The sequence below is a fragment of the Alexandromys fortis genome, unplaced genomic scaffold (genome assembly GCF_014885135.2).
Source record: "Alexandromys fortis isolate MF-2015 unplaced genomic scaffold, M_Fortis_MF-2015_v1.1 scaffold_181, whole genome shotgun sequence".
Taxonomy (NCBI): Eukaryota; Metazoa; Chordata; class Mammalia; order Rodentia; family Cricetidae; genus Alexandromys; species Alexandromys fortis.
Genome location: NW_026068069.1, coordinates 922,132 through 944,350, shown reverse-complemented (window position 1 = coordinate 944,350; position 22,219 = coordinate 922,132). Strand labels below are relative to the sequence as shown.

At 41.8% G+C, this 22,219-nt stretch overlaps 1 protein-coding gene and 1 long non-coding RNA gene across 4 annotated transcripts in view; one reads left to right on the top strand and one right to left on the bottom strand.

Annotated features, from left to right (window-relative positions):
- LOC126487845 (uncharacterized) overlaps window positions 1–22,219 on the bottom strand; it is a 182,091-nt gene that overhangs the window by 111,150 nt on the left and 48,722 nt on the right. The window lies entirely within an intron of this gene.
- On the top strand, window positions 136–15,431 carry Minar2 (membrane integral NOTCH2 associated receptor 2). Of its 3 annotated transcripts, none has more exons than XM_050120875.1 (4): window positions 136–153; window positions 934–1,047; window positions 11,414–11,638; window positions 14,623–15,431. In XM_050120875.1, exons 2-4 carry the CDS (start codon window positions 952–954, stop codon window positions 14,800–14,802), a joined length of 501 nt encoding a protein of 166 aa, XP_049976832.1. In that variant the 5' UTR covers window positions 136–153; window positions 934–951; the 3' UTR covers window positions 14,803–15,431. The 3 variants fall into 3 exon arrangements, with proteins under 3 accessions (XP_049976832.1, XP_049976831.1, XP_049976833.1); XM_050120876.1 differs by lacking the exon at window positions 136–153 and adding an exon at window positions 4,014–4,064 and having other exon boundaries at window positions 825–1,047; XM_050120874.1 differs by lacking the exon at window positions 136–153 and having other exon boundaries at window positions 759–1,047.

Genomic DNA, 22,219 nt, shown 5'->3' with positions numbered 1-22,219 from the left:
AGTTGTTGGCTAACCAGGCAGGCCATAAAGTCACCCTGACCTTGGCTGTCTTAACAACAGATGTGTTCACTTACAACACAGCCCATCCTACGAATTCAGCAGCCTGGTTACCCTCCTGTTCCAAATGTGCCCTGGGATCTCTGAATTTCACAGGTATTGATATACCTAGGGGTAGAATCAAAGGACCCTGGATATGGAGGGGTCACAGCAGTGCGTTAGGACCTTACTTACTGCCACAATCTACAAGATACATGTCTGCTATTTTCACACTTAGAACAAGCTGCCAAACTCAAACCAGTTAAGTCTACAGGAGCCTGAGATTGGGATTCAAAATTTGAGAAGGGATGAGATGGGGCTTATCACCCAAGAGGCTGAGGAAGTGGGGCCAGGGCCAGAGCAGCTGCCTTAATGCAGCAATACAGAAAACAAACTCAGTGGGGCTCTTCCCGGTGATTGTGCTAGGCTGCAAATGATGGGCTTTAATATACAAAGATTATGACTGTGGCAGCTTTAATATACAAAATAGCCGTGGAGTACTCTGAATGGGGGGCGATATTAAGTGCAACCTAGATCTAATTTTCTCATTTTATTAATTTGAATTGATGAACCTTTTTAATGCAATTTAAGCATCATATGCGTGCGTGCATGTGTGTGTGTGTGTGTGTGTGTGTGTGTGTGTGTTGTAAGGTAGGATGGAGGGCCCTTTGCTGCTTTGTTGTTTTGTTCCTGTGGACTCACGTGGCCTTTCGAGGGTGGCTTTTGTGTGCAGACAAGAGACCTGGTTTCAAATGCCAGCCCGAGCATCTTCGGGCTCATTAATAATGGAGGCCTCTGTCAGGGCCAGCTTCGCTCGCTTTGTTTCCACCGCAGACGAAAGGGGACATGGACCTTTCTGTTTTGCCCAATAACAACCATCCTGACAAATTCCTGCAGCTTGACGTGAAGTCTTTAATGAGGAACTCGACCCTTCTGCAGGCTAGCCTCGCGAGATTTCCCGGTGGAAATTTTCCTGCTCCACAGCACTGGCAAAACCTTGTCTACTCCCAGGTAAGATCTAAGGACATAGGAATACAGGTTTGGAGCTTGTTTATTTCTCACTATATGAAATTTTCTCATTCGTGTGAAGGAGGCTTGGGGTGGGGGGTGGGGGATACCTAGAAGCTGCTTTTCCTCCCCACCCGTTCCAGTAAGCTCTGCGTTAAAGATGTGCAAATTCTCCCACCGGTTGATTCCCCTCCAGTCCCCGCTTCTCAGCTTGTCTTCGTTTCAGATTTGCGTAGGTCTCATTTACTCCTTCCCTCCAGAACAGTTCAGACTAACTGTTTTCAAATAAGATTCGGGGGAAGAAATGCTAAACTCTGTCTGTCGCTGTGATCTATGCCTAAAATATAAAATGCTTGCCGCACAAGGCTGTACCTGCCTCTGAGAAAGCCTGAGTTTTGCCTCAGGGAAAGCCACACTCCATCTTGGAAAGGAAGTGGCTCTCGGCTTAGAGGCGCTTCTTCCACAGGTGTCCGCGTGGAGCAGCCATAGGAATAAGCATGCTAATGCCTATCTCGTGGCTCTTGTTCTTTCACAAAAGAATGCAGCTGGTGGGTTCCATCTGCTGAGATCAACACAAAGGCCCCTGCTGAGGCTAATCAAACAGGGATAATCTTGTTTTAAGATGGAGAAACGGGGGGGGGGGGTACTACAGGTAGAAAGAGGAAAGGGTATTTCCTTTCGGAAACGACGTGTCTGACCTACAAAGCCCCTGTAAGTCCTTAAATCCTTTGGAGAATTCAAATTCCCTATACGGAAAGGTGTTTGCTTAAAAAAACAAAAAACAAAAACAAAAAAACAGTCGCTTCTCGTGAGTCCTGGTGTACAAGGACTACTTGGTGATGTGTGTGTGTGTGGGCAGGAGCATATGCCATGAGTTCATTCAGAGTCGGATGATTACGTAAATTGCCTCTACTCTATAAAGGGTTCCGTTTATTGCCATTATAAATCTTATTTCCATTATAAGTCAATCTGTTATATAACGACTGAATATTGTTGTTGTTTACTTTTAATTTTTGCTTACCACTTTGCAATCCCCCAAAGCCTTGTGGCCTTCCATACACACCCATTTATCACTGTTTTGTGTTTTGCTTGATGAAATGAAATAAATTTCCGCCTTTATTTCATTTTTTTACAAGTCACAGAACAAAAAGATTAAAATTATTTCAGAAAATCTTGCCCCTCCTCCTCCACCTCTGTCTCTGCGTAGTACATTGTAAGAACACATAGCCAATGTTTTTTTTTTTTTTTCCCTGGGTTGTGACACAGCAATTTTGCAGCATCTTTTTCGGTGCTCTGGGTGCTCTGCTGCCTCCATTTGGAATTTCACAACGAAAGCTCAAAACATGAGGAAATGCAAATTCCTCACAAGCAGCTTTTTATACAGGCCCTTTTAGCCTAATTCATTATTCCAAGAACAAAGAGGTATGCTTCCTGCAGATGTATCTTTGATAAACTTCATATAAATTAGCTTTTTCTTGTTTACCCTGAAATAAAATGACAAGTAACTTAGGGACGGGTAATTTACTACCGAAGTAATGGATAATGGGAAGGAATGTTAGACAAGTGTGTTCTGGAAATGAGGTGCTTCGGACAATGAGCAATGACACCTGGTCTTCACAGTCATCTGTAAAGTGCGCGAGTGGACCTAAAAATCAAGACTGACGTACTTACGGAGTAAAAAGGAGATAAATATAAAGAAATGGGAGCATGAAATTTTGAAATTCTTAGAATGATACTTAAAAATCTTCAGAAATATACCAAGACTGTTGAATGTGGTGTTAAGCATGTCTGAAGAGGGAGTTATCAAATATTTCTTACTTAGGTTCCTCAATGGGTGGTGGTTTAAGCAAATAGAGAGATTATGCAAACATGGTTGCCATGTATGAAATTCTCAAACTTTTTTGTAATTAAAAATTTAGGTTTGATCCACAGGAAGAAATTTTGGTATCCAGTATGATCTCCTGAAAAATTAATACAACCCTCATTTTCATTTCTTAAGAAGTGAAAACAAAAGCTGGGTGGTAGTGGTGCATGCCTTTAATCCCAGCACTCAGGAGGCAGAGACAGGCAGATCTTTGTGAGTTCGAGGCCAGCCTGGTCTACAAGAGCTAGTTCCAGGACAGCTTAGGACTGTTTTACATGGAGAAATCCTGTCTCAAAAGACAAAAACCAAACAGACAAAAAAGAATGAGAACAAATGATGTATAAGGAAAAGTCAGTGGGGTCTGGTTCCTGTAACAGTTTAAGAAGTGGAAACAGAAACACCTGGCTGTAATTCAGTTGATAGACAATGTACCTGCCTGACATGATGGGAGCCCTGGTTCTTATCCTGAGCGCAGCCCAAAACATGTACGGTGTGCACCTAGAATCCCAGAACTCAGTCGGCAGGATCAAGAGCATCAGGAATTTAGGGTTCAGTTATATAAAGAGTTGGAGGCCAACCCGGGCTACCTGCACTTTTGTCTCCATTTTGGTTTTTTGATGTTGTGATGTTTGCCTGTTAGTTAGTTTTTTTTTTTTTTAATTTAAAAAAGGGGAAAATGGTATTGCATTTTGAAAAATAACAGATGATATTGTTCCTTCCAATGTTGTTCGGTTTGGTGTTAAGACAGGATTTTATGTAGCCTAGGGTGGCCTCAAGTTCAGTCTGTGGTCAAAGGTGATATGGTAAACCTGTGATGAATCCTCCTCCTTCAATCCCTGAGGGTTGAAATTGCAGGTGTGTGCTACAATACCTGGTTATTGATGTTCTGTGTATCAAATTCAAGGTTTGTGCGTGCGAGGCAAACATTCTATCAATGCACGAGCAAGCGCGCTTGCACACACACACACACACACACCTTTTTAATTAAGGGATAAAATGTTTAAAGGCATTGTATTGGGAGTTGTCTTTTCTGGTGAGCAGCTGACTTTCTTGGTCTGTTCACGTGAGCTTTACTTCTTCCTGACTCCTTTCACGTTGGTTTCAGAGCCCTGGGGCTTCTCAGAGGAGATCTGTGAGCTGGAGTGAAAAGCCAGTGGTGAGAACTGAGCCTCCTTATTCCTAGACAAGCTCATTCACTGGTCTCATGTCTTAATCTGCATTCTTCACTGCTTTTCTGTTCCCCACCACTGTTTTTTGCTCAATATCAATATTCCATGTGTGCCTTTCTTTGTGTTCATTTATGTTCATGCATGGGTATATCTGCTTGGATGTATGTGGGTTTTATTCTATGTATGTGTGTGTGTGTCTGTGCATTTGTGTGTATGTGTATGCTTGTGTGTATGTAGGTATATGTGTGTGTGTGCATTTGTATGTATGTGTATGCTTAAATGTATATAGGTGTATGTGTGTGTGCATTTGTATGTATGTGTATGCTTGCATGTATGTAGGTATATGTGTGTGCATTTGTACATATGTGTATGCTTGCGTGTATATAGGTGTATGTCCATGCATTTATGAGTTTATGTATGTATATCTGTGCCTGTATATAAATGTGTATGTGTGTATATATTTGTACATGTATTCTGTGTATGTGTGTAAATGCATTTGTGCTTCAGCCTATCATTTTGTAACACTACATTTTAACACTTGCTATGTCACCATTTAACATATTTCCATGGTTTTTATTGAAAACGTAGTCTAAATGATTACAGAATCTGTATTTGGGATATGTTTTTGATGGTTTTTTATTATTAACTCAGTTGTATGTGTACTTTCCTTTAGAATCATTTACACTATCAATGTTTTGAAAATGTTCAGAAAATAGAGTATGGAAGCCACTTGATTAGATTTGTTAATTTTATTGTACAAATTGTCTTATCTTTGGGAACCTTTTGTATGAATATATGTAATTTTAATGATTCCTTTAAATTTTATTACAATCATTTTGTAGCATATATAAATTTTATAGTTGTTATACTCTGCTGCTGATGTTAGTTTTATTCAAAATCTTTGTAGCTATCAAAGCTTCTTGCCTTAAGCCTATTTTGTTTGATATATTATATTGTAATTATATACATATATGTATACTATTTTTCTGTAGTGCTTAGCTATGTTGTATTGTAGAAACAAACATACTCAAATCTAGTAATGCAATGAGGAATTAACACATCTGCACCCTTGAGATGTTGATGCTGTGCACATGCTGAGAAGCCTACCTTAAAGGAGAATTCACATTCTTTTTCTGGAGGTTCTTTCTACAATATCAGAATCTGCATTATGTCTGCAGACCAAGAAGAAGACAGAAAGGAAGACACATGTACTGTTGGGGAGGTTAGTAGCCAAGCTTGAGTTTCAACCCAATTGTTGTGTGTCGTTGAAGAGGAAATGGATTTGTCGTGTGTTTAGCCAGGTGCTACCTCATTTTCATCTTTTAAAATAGATACTGTGTTTAAGTTACATACATCAAATATATAATATATAATCTAGTATGTGTGTATATATACATACAGATATACTTGCACACCCCACACAACTGACAGCCGAGATCATCTATCAGATTGAAGAGTCTTTCTCATCACCACACTTAGGAGCAGGTCCTGCAAGCCATCCTAATCCTACAAATTCCCCTTTAAAGAGATAGGATTATTATCCTACGCTAATTTTTTCCTTTCTGAGCAGTGGAGAAGTCATATTCCAAACTCCTGTAATCTCTCCAGAAGTGCTTGTGCAGACTCCTTCCCTGGAGGTGAGGCAGGAACACTCCATCTCTCTGTGAGGACCCGCTACCCTTGCTCTGCACAGCCTTATGCTCCAGGCTCTTGGGATGGTCCCAGGGCTTACTTCCACTCTTATTCATAGGAATTTAGAGACATATACTTACTATTGTTTTCCCAATCTTGGATCTGTTGTTTTGGTAGTTATTCTCAGTTTTTATGTCTAAATGACTGGAAATGCAGATGGTAGGGTTGGCCCAGAATATCCACGTGATTTTATTTTATTTTAAAGACTCTAATTTTCATCTTGTAATGTCTCCAGTTTATTTTCTATGCAATTTATTGAGCAATTTGCTAATATAATTCTCTTTGTTTAGCCTCAGACAGTTCTTTCTGACATAAAATGCCCCTATAGGTCCTTTAAAGCATGGGGCTCAAACTCGCCTTTGGATCTTGCTTTCCTGTTTCCACTTCTCCAATTTCTTCTGGCTTACTGGCCGCCAACCCTGAGGTGTATAAAACTAGGCCTTCAACAGAATCTTTGTCTTCAGTTACTTCATGCAGCTGAGACATTTTCCTCATCTTTCTGTTTTTGTTCTTTTTTGGTAAGTAGTTTTACATCTCAGTAATTGGGGTGTGCCGTTATTCTACTGGGAAGTGCCATACCTTAGGACCCTCCTTGCACACTTTGAACCATCTTCTTGAATTCCCTGACTCCACTCATAAAACAAATGTTCTGACAAGGATATATGACCGTACAGTTTCAGACTTGCCCCAAGTTAGTGGTGATTATCTCTCAAGTTACCAGACTAACATTTCTACCAAATGATTTCTGCTGCCGAGAACTGTCTTCAGGCTTCCAGTATTGGGGGGCTGGGGAAATGGCCGGATGGGGAAGTGCCCACTATGCAGACTTGATGCTCTGGATTCAGATCACTAGCATCCACATGAAAAGCTGAGCTTAGGGGGCATGTTCCCACAATTCCAGTGCTTGGATGAGGTGGTGTTGGCATTGATGGATCCCTCGATCTTACAAGCAGCCAGTTCAGTTGGATCAGTGAGTTCAAGCTCACTAAAAGACCTTGTCTTCTTGTCTCAGGGCTGGAGAGACGACTCAGGTTAAGAGCACTGGCTGCTCTTCCAGAGGTCCTGAGTTCAATTCCCAGCAACCACATGGTGGCTCATCTGCAATGAGATCTGGTGCCTTCTTCTGGTGTGCAAGCATACATGCAGGCAGAACACTGTTTACCTAATAAATAATAAATATCTCAAAAAACTACGGAGCAGGGTGGTTCAGGAAGATACCCAATGTCAACCTCTGGTGTCCACTCATTCGCATATGTGAACTTGCATGTATACTCACAAGTACATGTACACCAAGAAACGTGTACATACACTACACACATACTAAACAAGTGAGAATAAGGCTTTTAGTATTTCTTCCCGGATCTGGTGTGCTGCAGCAGTGGGGTCCAACAGCCGCTTTCCAGATACTCCTGCTCACCGCTGGGACCAGTGGCAAAATGACAGTGTTTGCCAATCATGAGAAGTCCTAGAAACAGCGGATGGACTGGGGTGGGGGGTGCTTCTCTTTTCCAAGCAGTGGCCAGGGTTTCCAATTGTTTGTGGCAGGTTCTACCATCTCAGACACCTCAGATCCTGATCTAGAGTGTCAAACCAACAAACAAAACAATGACAGAAATCATATGGAAGAGTTCGGGAACAGCTTGGATCCGATCTCAAATCACTTCTGCTACACTTTCTTGGTTTTAAAAAGCTTGACTCCAAACTGATTCATTTCAGAGCAGATGAAAGAAGCTGGACCCTGTGTGTGCTCAACCAAGGAAAGCCACCTGGTTTACCCAGTCAGTCACCATGCCTGGGGCTCTGTGTGCATATCCACCTCCTGGAACTTATGCTCTTTAATCTTTCCTACTTCCCAGAGTTCTTAAAGTTGAGGCATTAAATACTGAATAGTTGAATTTGCATTTTGACGTCTGATCTGCCTGCCTCACTCTCTGAACTAGAAAAGTAAGCCCCCTTCTGTTTAGTATGCTCACTTCTGACTTACTCTGTGTGTCCTTGAGATAACCTCCATTTTATACCCTCATCCTCTTAGAGCTTGGTCAACTTGCCTTTATTGCTTTTTACTGCCCTGGTAATTTGGAGATAAATACATTTCTCTAATTTCAACAACATCTCCATCTTTTCCCTGCAGTTGGTTCTTAGTTGCTTGATTAACAACACCTGTGCCAAACTTTTTACCTTCTAATTCTTCAGTTTACTTTAAACTCAAATTACCTTATTTCCGTCACATCAATTTCTGTTTATTTTCCAAAATCTCTTGGTCTCAGTCTCCCTGCCTACCTCCAGTTTCACTCCCTCTTGCTGTGTGATTTTAGAGGTTCTTATTCTAACGGCCTGTCTGCTGCTAGCCTGTAGCGTTTGTTTGCCTGAAGATGTCTTCTAGTTCCTTTTTCATTAAGTGGTATTTTACTTGCTCATTAAAGTATTAGAATTAAAATAAGTGGACAAAGATGGGCTTAATAGCGAGAGTCTAGTTAAACTTTGAACTGTTACTTCAAATGAGTAGTTCAAATGGAATTTGTTTTTTATTTTTTAAATATTTATTTATTTATTTATTATGTATAAATTAGTCTGTCTGTGTGTCTGCCTGCAGGCCAGAAGAGGGCACCAGGCCTCATTACAGATGGTTGTGAGCCACCATGTGGTTGCTGGGAATTGAACTCAAGAACCTTTGGAAGAGCAGGCAATGCTCTTAACCACTGAGCCATCTCTCCAGCCCCAGCTCACTTTGTTAAAAATCACAGAAATGCTACTGAATTTTCTTCTCAGTATTTCGCCTAAGGTGCAACATGCGAAGTTGGACTTTGTATATGCTCTTTATTTTCTTAAATCTATTTGGAAAAAAAAAATAGTAAAATACAAATAAATCACAACTTTTCTTTTTAAATATATATAAACTGCTGTTTGAACCTAGAGATTCACTCTTGCTAGGTAAGCATTCTGCCATTGAACTATAGATCCAGCCCAGAATTAGTAAAAGGTGGGACCCAAGATCTCCAGTAATCTAAACATGTGCTCAGTGCCTGAATCGTGTTCCCAGTAATCCTATCAATTTCTTTTTGTGTTATCTAATTAATTTGTAAATTGTAAAATATAACTGATTTCTTCATAGTAGTAACAAAGCATGATAAATAAGCTTCCCTTCCGTTCAGAGATAAGAATGCTGTGCAGATCAGAGAAAAAAGCATATTTCAGGAAAATATTTAAAAATTTTCAAGGATATGGCCTAGAAACAAGACTTAAAGTCTGCTTTAGAATAAACCTCTGACTGTTTTTGATACCTTCACATATTCGTTCCTCTAAACACATATCCATTTTTATAGTGTATATAGACTTTCTTGACCCACACGTTTTATTTCCCTCATCTATCAAACCTTCCTAACTGCATGCAATGAGCAGTCTACAAGGAAAAGAACCTAACAAAGAAAGTTCGTGTATGTCAGAAGAGTTATCCTGCTTCAGATATGATCAAAGCCGTCCAGGCTTGAAGAAAACAGTAGAGTTATAATTGTGTTAAGCTCAAATCACCTTAATTTCCTGTCAGATTGCTCTTATTTAGTTTAGAACCACACTAACACATCTACTCATCTTTGAGATAAATGCTAAGATAAGAAGGTTTATTGTTTTATTATGCAGCTTACCATTATGGACTATAAATTGACTTTTGGCAGGCTAAAACCAAATTTAAGTAAAAAAGGGTCTCCAAGTTGATCTCTAAGAATATGAAAGATGCCTTTATTAAGAATGTCAAGGAAGGGGCTTGGAGAGGTGACTCTGGTTAAACCTGCTTTCTGCTCTTCCAATGGACCCAGGCTGGATTCCCACCATCCACCATGTTAGGCTCACATGTGATACACCTACATACATGCAGACACTCACTAATATACATAAAATCAAAACAAAATAAATAAATCATTTTTAATTAAAAGTAATGGAAAGCCAATGTCCAAGAGAATACAAATAGTTTTATCTGGATTATTTTTCTCTTTACTTATAAATTATTTCAGAAGGATGGCTCATGCAATGCCATTCTATAATTTTAGTTTATATAAATACGTATTCAATCTATGTCCTAAAAGATCCTTAGGCCATTGATATATGGCCAGTGGTTCTCATACAGGTGACTCAAAAGGATGTGATTCCTATTGGTGTATCTCCAAAGTTCTTATGTCCGGTCACCAATCTCTCTCTCTCTCTCTCTCTCTCTCTCTCTCTCTCTCTCTCTCTCTCTCTCTCTCACACACACACACACACACACGCACACACACACACGCACAGACACACACACTTGAGTGTTTGTGGGAAAATCACATGCATTCATCATGTGTGTCCTTTTCTATGTTTCAATATCAATCAAGTTTTTTAAATTTCTGAAAGTGAAGAATTAATTACTCTAGTGGACAATAGGCACTTGGGGGGGGGGTGAATGATGTTAAATTGACTCAGTTGCTCTATGAGTTTTCCTGGAGCCAGGGAGATGGGAGCAAATCTTTCCACCTCAGAGAGGGTACTAATAACAGACAGAAGAAATGATCCCACCCAAGTCTACCCTAGTGGAACAATTAGTCTATTATGGTAACTTACAGGCTCATGGGTGACCCAAAGACAACTGTAGCTCTGAAACGGCCAATTCAGCGTGGGTGAGGACTCAAAACCTGCATGCCTGGAGTAGCCTACTTGTGCCAGCGTACAGGAGCTCCACTGAAAAGTCTCCTAGGCCCTAGCAGGTGTTTATTGCTTTTATAGCCTTGTGAAGGCACCTTGTGAATCTTGTGATCCTTAGACCTTCCTGAGCATTTAAGGGTCTTGAGTTTCCTGAGCCTGGTAAAGTATGTGATCAGCTCCCCAGGTTTAATGAACCTCCCCTCTTTGTCTAGCATGGAGTATTTCAGCTTGGGAGAAGAAACTATGTAGACCTCCTCCTCAAATGTCTCTGAAATAGGATCCAAAGGCATGTTTAGAAAAAGCCAAGACATTTAGAAATTATTTAACAGGGTTTTTAACTTTATTTGTTTATTTATTTGTGTGTGTGTGCTTGTATGCATATATTTTCATACATGTGTGTTCATACACTTGCATTTGCCTGCCGGGACATGTGAGTGTGGAGGTCAGAGAAGAGGCAGTACCAGTTTCAGGATTCTATTCTCTTCTTGGACTGTTATGCTTTGGGGGTCAAATCTAGGCTGGCAGGTTAATAGCAAACACCAATACCTGCTGAGCCATCTTGTGGTCCCAGAAAACACTTTTAATCCTAATTTTCCTGGATTCATACGACAATATTAAGTCCTATGTATAGGAACCTTGGGACACACTAAAAAACATAAAATGCCACTAAACTCTAGTGCACATGAGCTGCAAAACTGCGTTTCTTCAGAATTCCACTAGATGAATTGGAGAACACTATTCTTTCTTTGTAGCCGGAGAATGCCTTGAAATGGATATTAAACTGATCAGGACAACATATAAAGAGAGAACTCAGTTAATGGTAGGATTCTAATTAAAGCAGACCTCAGAGTCATTTTATAGGTAAATTGCTCAATCTGTTGAATTTGAAACATAATTAATAAATCTTCAGATCCAGATTTCTGCCATTTTGGCTTCTCTGCTACCAGCAAGGCCATCTTATTTTCTTATCTCCTAACAGGGAGAAAAGAGCATCTCTCCTCAACGGGCTAAGGGATTTGGTGGGGAGAATGCAGTCCTTCCTGACAGTCCCCCACGGTCCATGTCTTCAGTCATGAAGAATAACCCATTATATGGTGAGATGGGCATCGAGGAAGCTAGGGAAGAAAGAAAGAAGAGTCCTTCGTGGACCATCGAAGAATATGACAAGCATTCTGCGCACACGAATCTCTGCGGACATCTGAAGGTGCGTTTACTAAGAATGACCCTCAGCTGCTCAACCGCATCAGCCGAGTGGACCTCAGAAGGTGCTGCAGCAGTGGCAGAAGCCCCACTAAACACAAAGACCACCGGTCCTTTTGGTCCTTAAAATTATTTCTCTTTCCCAGCCAATATGTAGGGTTATCTGTTTGTTTGGTATTTTGCACAGCCAATGACACCTGTGTAGCGTAGAGAGGAGAAAAGGCAAGTAGCAATGACAAAAGGTCTCCTGGGAAGACGCCAATTGTTTTTCAAATTAATTTGTAAGGTCATACATGTATTCCCTCATTAGTAATCTTGTAGCTGTTTATGCTCATGGCCACCTAGGAACGCATTTTTTTCCTCTACATTTTTCAAAACTACCTATGAAGTGAGCAGACTTAGGTGCTGCACAAGGAAGCCCTTCCCAACAGTCGTTTGGTTAATATTTCAAGTCCATGAAATGACTTAAGAGTGAAGGCTTATGTTTTGGCCGTTTTTCTTGTGTCTCAAAACAAACATTTCCACAAGGAAAAATACACAACGAACTCATGAAACCAGCCTAGGATTTTCTTTCCCTACCTTTTCCTTCTTCTGATATCACCTACACAGACAAGACCCAAATGCCTGAAAGCCAGCATGGACCCTCTGTTGTCTGAAGGGACTGGATTCCTGACCAGCCTCTGCTTGCTTCAACCTGCCTTAGGCAAGAAGGGCCTGCCATTGCCAAGTACCCTTCATTTAAAAACGTGTGTCTGGTGCGAGCTCATACCTTAACCACCTGCCGTGAACCACATTTCTTTTTAAAGAAGGCGGTACTGTAGACTTTTATGTTCTGCACGCTCGTTTTAAAACCTCGACTGTGCATTCCTTGAAATACATAATAGTCCAGAATCATGGACAGCTCTTAATCTCCTTGCTCGAGGGTAAGCTCCTTTAGCTTCTTCCCAAGAAGTTCCCAAAACACACATTCCCATGGCAACAACAATGCATTTCTTTTCCTCTTTTTTTGTTTTGGTTTAATTTCGTGTTTTTTTTTTTTTTTTTTTTTTTTACCAAAGACTTTATATCATTAAGGCTATTACTGGGGAAAGCGCATTGATTTACGTCACACACAGATGCTTGTTGTTGGGCACAAGCTCAGGCCTGTTCTCTCGCCTTTGCTTTGTGCAAATGTGACAAGGGGGCGGTGGATGAGCATCCCTACTCACACACAAATCCATCGAATTGAGTAAATAGAAATAGTTTACCTGATTCAAAGACTGCCAATTAAAAAATTAATTTTTTTTCAAATGTTTTATTTATTTTTAAGTTTGGATATCACACTAAGGAAATTGAAGATCATTGGCAAGTAGGAGAAATTTTTTCTAAGTGGGTGACTTAAGCCCACCTACAAGTTTCTATAGGAGAATTGCAATTGCCAAATCCATCCCAACTCCTTATGTGTGCATGTCCCTCCGAGCGTTACAGCCCCAAGTCTGAAACTAGTTCAGAAACCCTACATGCTGCCAGCTACCAGATATTGGTTTTGTGACACCAGTAGCAGACTTAGGTCCACTCAAACTATTGAGGGTGATAGCCTGTTTCAAATCCTTCAAAATATCCAGGCAAGGAAATTCAAGGCCTGCAGTTGATATGTGCAAGTGGTAACCTAGCTATCTTTGTAAACTTAATATATGAGACACAGGATTGTTTACATTAAACTAGTTAGAGATTACAGGAAAATGGTCTTTTGTTGCTATTGTTGTTTGTTTTCAAAAAGTATATGGACTAGTCAAGTGTACAGGCAACTTATCAGGTACTTGAGAGTAGAATTCTTTTTTTTAATTAATTTATTTATTAAAGATTTTTGTCTCTTCCCCGCCACCGCCTCCCATTTCCCTCCTCCTCCCCCAATCAAGTCCCCCTCCCTCGTCAGTCCAAAGAGCAATCAGGGTTCCCTGCCCTGTGGGAAGTCCAAGGACCACCCACCTCCATCCAGGTCTAGTAAGGTGGGCATCCAAACTGCCTAGGCTCCCACAAAGCCAGTACGTGCAGTAGGATCAAAAATCCATTGCCATTGTTCTTGAGTTCTCAGTAGTTCTCATTGTCCGCTATGTTCAGCGAGTCCGGTTTTATCCCAGGCTTTTTCAGTCCCAGGCCAGCTGGCCTTGGTGAGTTCCCGATAGAACATCCCCATTGTCTCAGTGTATGGGTGCACCCCTCGCGGTCCTGAGTTCCTTGCTCGTGCTCTCTCTCCTTCTGCTCCTGATTTGGACCTTGAGATTTCAGTCCGGTGCTCCAATGTGGGTCTCTGTCTCTGTCTCCTTTCATCGCCTGATGAAGGTTAATATTCAGGAGGAGTAGAATTCTTAAAGAGAATTCTCTGGCACTCCACAGAAGACAGAGACACCCTATGGATTGGAGCTAACACGAGCAAAGATGCATCGTGTCCCCTGAGTTTCTCTGTGGAAGTTGTTCTGTAGCTCTGCTATGGAAGTAGCTCTTCAGACCTAGGCTTATTCTTCCTTCAGGGAGATCAGCTGGGATTTCCCGAAACTTAACCAGATTCTCATCTCTGCCACAAAAATGAGAGAAAACCTCCAAGGTCCATCTAAAGCTGGGAATGTCAATTGTATTTCAACTCACTTAACTGATTTATAGACATTATTCGCAAGAGGTTAGAAAAACACAATTGGCGAAGAGATGACTATGGTGTTTCTGACTTAGAAGGGTCAGCAATTTAACACAGGCGTTGTGCAGGCCACCTAATAAATTCTTATACAGACAGACAATTTTCCTACAGGTTCCCACAGTCAGTCAGTTGTGGCAGTGTTTCTGAGATGCTTAGAGTTGTCGAGCTTACTGTTGGAGCCTTGACACTTAACACCTTACCCCAAACAACATGATACAGACACTCGGGGCCCCTGGCAGCATCTTGTTCCCAAGTATCCACTGTAATGCTGACTGGTCACTGGTGAGTGACATTTTCTCTGTGTTGTTTTCTTTTAGGAAAACCCCAATGATCTGCGCTTTTGGTTGGGGGATACGTACACTCCAGGCTTTGACACTTTGCTGAAAAAGAAGAGGAAACGCAACAAGCGATCGAAATTATGTCACTTTGGCATGATTCTGCTCCTTGTGGTCTCCATCTTGGTTACCATAGTGACCCTCACCACTTTATTGGTCTGAGGAAATTGCAAATCCTTCTTTAAAGCTCTAAAACGCCTTTTCGACCTTCGCAGGAAAATCTGTCCGTGCATTGTGAATGTGTGCGTCTGTGTCGCTAGCCCTGTGACCAAACACCCCGTTGTCCTTTAGAAGGTGAGCATTGCTTGTGTTTTGCTGGCCTCCCTGCTTCGTTCTGTGAAGCCTGTGTGTGAGTCCAGTCTGGGTTTTCTCCTTTGTGAAGCCGGTTTTCCAGAGTGGGGTACAAGTCACCAGTGGGCAAGGCACTGGTGACACTCCAGGAATGCTGTCACTCTGAGGACTCATTTGAATGACAATGAGGACAGAATAGATTATCAGAGGAGGGAGTTGGCTTAAGGACTCCAGAGGACAGGGAAGTAGCTTTTCCCTCAAAGTCATTTCTCCGGTGTGGATACCTGGGAACAAGTGCACCACCTCCTACTCCCAGAACCTCTTCCCTAAAGCCCCCACTGCCACGCCTAACGCTATTTAGTGTGTAAATCAAGGTTTTCCTTCTTCCCAAGAGTGCTCTTGGATAACGCCTTATTCTCTCGCTTTATCGCTCTTAAAGAGACTTGAAGTAAAGTATATAAAAATGAAGGTTTACTGGATAATAAATTATTGTGTACAAAGCAAAATTGGCCGTGCTGATCTTTGTACTGTCTGACTTATAATTACTCTTTTTGTTGTGGGTTCCGCTCCAGCGTAGAAAGGATGGTCGGGAATTAAATGAAGGGGGGGGTCCTCCTGATGCCAGGCTCACACCCTTAGGATGTTCTTGTACTCTGCCTGTTTTCACTGCCTGCAAAGTGCCTCTGTGGGGTTTGAGTCCTGCTCAGGGGTCACCATGCATGCTACTCGACTCGTCTGTGCTGAACTGGGTTATTTGTGTCCATTCAAGACAGCGCCCAGATGAGGCTTTCTAACTCCAGAAATGTGAAGGCAGTGTATGTGAGCGCCTAGCCTGCCCCGCCCCCGCTCCCGCTTCCCTTTCTCCTTCCAGTGGAGCACCTCGGACTCCTCTACTCCCTAGCCTTCTTCTCCTTTTATTTACGATACCTTTGGACACTTACTTCTTCTGCATGAGTGAATTTATTACTTTGCTTTTGAACGAATATCCACGGCTAGCTTTCAGTGTAGCTGGACTCAAGCTACAACATCGCCCCTGACTGATTTAATGGTGTGTGTCTCTAGGTAAGGGAAAGTCATAATGGGAATGTGTCCTTGTTTGCATGCAAATTTATAACCTGCACGCACTTTCTAATTCCCCTTGTGAAAATAGCTCCGGCAGGGGGGGAAAAAGCGTAAGGGTGTGGAAAGGACATGTAATGGCTCTGTCCAGACTCAGGCGCAAATCTGGCCTTGCTTGGTTGTTCCTGATCCGGGTCCACTTTTTTTTTTTTTTTTTTTAAGCTTTTTAAATACAGCTTTTGGTACATGGCAGCACTGGTCAACAAATAATAAGTCTCATTGTCACCAACACCATTTTAGTCTCTTTCTTAGCCCCTAAATTGGATTTAAAAATCCAAACACCTAAATTCTGAATTTTTTTTTTCAAAGAAAAAAAGTTCCCTTATTATTTGGAAGGCATCTCTATGAAAGTTTGCTTTCTTATTCGTTTGTTGTTTTGTGTTTTATATTAAGTTAGTGTGTTGAAATCCTATAAGCTAATAAGGTCACATTTTCCAGGATAAAATTAGAATGTTTACACTTTTGTAAACTGTTGTTCTCGAATATAAACAGAAAGATTTGAAATTAACGTTCCTTCCAGTTGTACTCCAGTTGCTGCCCCCTAGTGGAGAATTTAATTATTGGCCTATGGGGAAGCTAGGCCCCAGGCTCCTCCATTTAACTAGAGTGCGCTCCTGCCTCCTGGAGGTCACATTTATTACGCCTGAGCTTACAGCCTGAAGAAGCACCCCAGGAAGAAATCAGCTCTGTGCTGGTGGGATAAAGGGCTGAGAGCACCTGTCTGACGTTTGTTGTGCTGATTTGAACACTGTCCCATCTTTCTAGAAAAGACATATGGCTGTGACTGAGTCACGTTGACAAAAACAGAGCTAGACGTTCAGAATAAACTCTAGATTCCGCTGTGCATCGTCTGTGAACACCAGACAACTCTTTCCTCTTGTCCTCAAAAGGGTTAAACCTTTGCTGCTTGGCTTCGGATTTCCTGTGGTCTTCTGAATTTGTATATTGGTAGATCTCCGTATTGGGGAGTCTTTACTTTTTTTTTTAATATTTATTTATTAGATATACAACATTCTGTCTGTGTGTATGCCTGCTGTCCAGAAGAGGGCACCAGACCCCATTGCAGATGGTTGTGAGCCACCATGTGGTTGCTGTTAATTGAACTCAGGACCTTTGGAAGAACAGGCAATGCTCTTAACCTCTGAGCCATCTCTCCAGCCCCCGAGTCTTTACATTTTTGCGTGTGTGTGTGTGTGTGTGTGTGTGTGTATGTGTGTGTGTGTGTAACTGTATGGTGTATATGTGTGTGACTATATAGTGTGTGCACATATTCAGTTAGCACATACCTGCTGCACATAGGTATTTACACTGTGCAAATGTGTGGGGTGTGTGTGTGTACATATACGTGGTATACACAGGTATTCATGCTATGGGTACTCACACGCATGCACATGCATGCAGAGTCCACAGCGGTATGCCAGGCGTCCACCTCTATCACCGTCTACCTCAATCCCACAAGCCATCATCTTTCCGTGGACCCGGAGCTATACTGGCAGCAGCGAGCTCCAGTGATTGGTCTGTCTCCAGCCTCCACAGCCTTGGGTTTGCAGCAAGATGAGTGGAGGTTCTAGTAGTTTGGACTCAACTGCTCATACTTACACAGAAAACGTTTTAACCTTTGAGTCATCTCCTCTGTCTAAATATAATTTTTGTAGTTCCTTTTTTTTTCTTGAACCACAGTTTAGTACGAGTTTTTAACTTTCCCCCTCATATTACTGAATGAATAGAGTTTTGTCATAGGTAAGAGGTCTTTCTTTTAGAACTTTAGACAGGGCCATTAAATTTCAAGCCCTCTAAATTCTTACATCTACAGCCATGGATTTTTAAAGACGGGGTTTTTGTTTCCTTCCAAACAGACACTTAGTCCAGACTCTGGCCCCGCTTCAGGTAAGAATGTTAAGCAAAAGGGAAGGGTTTTGGGGACTGAAGCAATTTTCTGCCAGAGTGGCAGCTCTTTTCCATTTTATGGACATGGTGACTCATGTACCTGATCAAATTTCTCTCTGTGCAAACGACTGGAAAAAGTCAGGATGGAAATGTTGCCCCCTCTTCTCCAGTGTGTGTGTGAGACTTTCTCGCGGGTATTAGGTGCTCAGCACCATCCTGGCTCCGGGCTCACTATGCTCTTACTCCTGACTTAAATATGCTGGCCCCTACCTTCTGGATTTACCTTTCCATTTGTGTGTGTGTGTGGGGCGGGGGGTTGTGGGAGTGATACTTCATGTAGTCCTGGCTGTTCTGGAACTCACTAGTTAGACCAGAACAGGTGGGATTCGAACTCTCAGAGATCTTCCTGCCTCTCCTTCCTGAGTACTGAGATTAAAGGTGTGCATCGCGGTGCCTGCTCCTTTCTCTCCACTTCATCTTACTGACAAGATACAGAGTCTACAGACATATAGGGGTGCATGGGTAATTACGTGCTGGAGTTGATACAAATGCATATATTCACATGTAGAAACCAAACACAGGGCTGGAGATGTAGTTCCATGGCATAATATTTTTCCTAGTATGCATTAACTTCTGGGTTGAATCCCCAGAATAAGAAAAGAAAGTAAGAAGAAAGAAAGAAAAGAAGGAAGTAAAAGAGAAAGAATGAAAGGAATTTTTTAAAAAGTGAAATAAAACAAAGTATACTTTTAAAGAAAGGATGATAAAAGTGTATTTGTATTATTTGAATATAAAATATTCCCGTACTGAATCATGCACTAAGTACAATTCTCCAGCAGGTGGCACTGTTTTCAAGGCATCTGGCCTACACTCTGCAAGAGGAAGGTCACTGAGGGCATCTCATTGGGGTGTAGCCTGTCCCCGATGCCCACTCTAAAATTTTGGGTGTCTTTTTTACAGTTCTCCACAGGATCTCTCATTGAATATGAACGATCTAGGGAACTTCCAAAAGAAACTTGACTGTCTCTTCCCCCAAATGTAGTTCAGCAATGTTGGAGTTACCGGTATGCACAGCTTTGCCTGATTTTCCAAACCTGATTCTCTCATGCTTGCTATTGAGCCATCTCCTCCACCCCGACAATGTTCAGTTTTGAAACAAAGATCGTGGATAAACGTTTCTCCAACCCTCCTAGAAGACATTTACCCTGAACAGCAGAGACCACGTCTGAGGTCCAGTCACCTGAACTGCGGCATCCCTCCTTTACATAAAGTTCCCTGCAATTCTAGGAGCTACAACAGTCAGACATACTCCTACCTTCTACATTTGGTAGAAGCTCCTCTACTCTCCAACTTCATTTCTGTTTGGCTGCAATGCTGTGAGACACATACGGAACATGCTTTCGAGGGAAGAGGTTCAACTTTGGAGCTGGTGGAAACCCTGCTAGAATACAAACTGGGGACACTCAGTCCCTTCTGTATTCCGAGTCCTCCGATTTAAATTCTACTTTTCTAGTGGATGTAATGAGGACTTTAGATACATCAGCTGCTGATGACAAAAGAGATATCCGTATTCTCTCACCCCTTTAGTTACTCATATGTAATTTCCAATTCTTCTTTTGCCCCAACTTGGAGAAATTCATAGAGAAAATAAATCGGTTAAATAAGCAGGAACACAATCACACTCAGAATGACAGTAACCCCAAATTCCAGCAAGTTATGCTACTTCTGTTTATATGGACTCTTTGCAAAGAGAGAAAACAAGTGCCGGACCCCACCATTAAGAAGGCCGATTACCGTTTCTCAGCATGCGGCGTTGACAGAATTTCTGTAACTTTCCCAGTGTGGGAGAGCACACAATCTAATTTCTCTGACTTTCCTTTGTCATAACTTGATAACTAGACGCCTGATCCTCTAGAACTCTGTCAGGAGCCTGGATAGAGGTGAACAGGCATGAAAATCAGCTCTAAAGAAATTCCGAGCGCCCATATTCTGCATGTCCACATCTACATTGAGGCCAGTTCTCCCTGTCAGGTAAGGCTCCAAAGCGTTACATCTCTGCAGAATTTGCTCGTGGACATTCTCATCTTTGTACATCGCCTTTAAAAAAACACATTTCTAAGTTTGTACTAGTCAAACACTCAAGTTTTTATCTTAACCCCAAAGAAAAAGAAAGCAGAAGGGGGGTCACTTAATTTCCCGGTATCTTGGAGTTCTTTTCTTGCCGCCAGAGGGCAGCCGCACACCAAAAAGCCACATCACTGCCTGCCTGCACATCTTCAGACTGTACTTCCACCGTGTTTGAAAGCATGGCAAAGGGGCTGGAGAAATTCTAAAAGACGAACGATTAATCGCGCTGATTAAGTTCTGGAGTGGGGGCAGGGGCCGTCCTGGGCTGTCCAGTGTGCATCAGCGCGGAAAGTGACAGTAATTGGGGTCCCATACCGAGAAGCTTTCAGAGACAGGAAGTTCAAGGAGAGCACCAGCCCAGTCCTCCACAGTACTTTTCACTCAGGCTTAAAGTGATGGCTTCTTAAAAAAAAAAAAAAAAAAAAAAAAAAAAAGCCGACTCCGAGACAGCTGAAGTGAACTTTCATGTTTAGCCAACTCCTTGGTTGATTGTTTTCTGTCAAACTCGAGAAAAGGTACATAACGCTTCACTTCTGTCTTTCCAGGCTGGAAACCAGAGCCGAAGGCCCATGATGGTTTGTGAGGACATTGAAGTATCAGTCGCCTCCTTATTAAAGCTTTTCCCTTCCCGTTTCACTCTCTGGGGCAATATAAAATTAATGAGCACGTAAACTGTGACAATGTTTCAAGCTGGCCTTTATTTTCTGGGTACTGGGTGTCTAAAACGTTGAGCCAGAATTAGCGCTGATTTTAAACGGAATCTCAGACGTTTCCCGTTGACGGACTCCTGAGCCACCGCCACCATGATGGAGACCACAATCACCTTGTACATCAGCAGGTCTTTAATGTGGGTCTGCCTCTGCTGTTTTATTATTTTTTTAATGAAAACAAGTCAATTTATTTGATTTCAAATTTGTGCAAAAGGCTGAAATTCTAATTGCTAATTTCAATGGGAAGAAAAACAATTTTCCTGTCCCTAGAAATATAGCATTCTGTGTAAATTCAGTTCAAACGCTGTGTCTAAAGATCCACTCACTCAGGTTGCTCTCTTCTGCTTCAACCATGTCCCCTAAAGAGGGTTTGAGTCTAGGAACAGAATTTCATTAGCATAATGAACCAGGCACCCATGGTGAAGGAGGTGACTCTGCCTACCCACTTCGTGGCACTGTGCTGGGTGACATCGGCCCTGTTGAGTATACCGAGCTTCCTGTCAACACCTCATGTCTAAAGCTCTGTATCCATCATAGAAACATAGAGACTTTAGTCTGATCTGTGTTTGGCCTGGTAACCTCTGGGTACAGCCACTAGCCTAGTGTCCAAGCTAATGTTGACATCTGTTTTAGAGGCCACAGAATTGTAGAGACCCCTCCAAGGCTCCTCTCCCCAGGCACAGAAAATCTGAAGATATCTTAGAACCTTTTTAAATCCAATTTTATCATCTTTATTCTTCTCCCTGGAACTCGTGGTATGGGGTTGGCATTTCTGAAGTGTCTGGTCTCAAACTCTTTCTTTTTAAAAATGCCCCCTTTGGGGTTGATCCAATTATATCTTTCTGCTTTTACATTCTTCATTTCCCTATGGGAGGAGAAAGTAATCTCTATTCCTTCTTAAACATCTTGGCAGTGTCCTAACCTTGCTGTGTTCTGTCTGGAGCTTCAATTGTAAACTCAGGGAGAACCTGGCAGAGCTCTTGTGAGCTGCCTTGAACCTGCCTTGTTTTGTTCTGAGAACTGCTTCTCTGCATGAAGCCTTCTAGATTGCTGTCTCCTGTTCTCCAAAGAAATATCGGTGTCTTACCCCGCAGACTGATGGAGTCAGATCGAACAAAGCAACGCATGTTTTAGAGGAGAGATTATTAAGAAATATCCCTTCCTACTCCTCCCTGCTGTCTTGTGCTTGTAAAATTTTATTTTATAATCTCTTTTATTTCTAAGTCATCTCCTCTTGGAGCCTAGCCACAAGGAAAGAATCAATTTAAATAAGGAGAACAGACATAGCAGTAGAAATAGGAAATACAGTCTTAACCTAAGTTAAGGTTTCTGATGGAGGGGAGCAGAGTGGGAACTGAAGATTTTTTCTGTGAATTATATGAAGCACGAAATAAAGAGAGGGAACTTGGGAAATAAAGCACCGAGGAATTTTGGGATCAAACCAG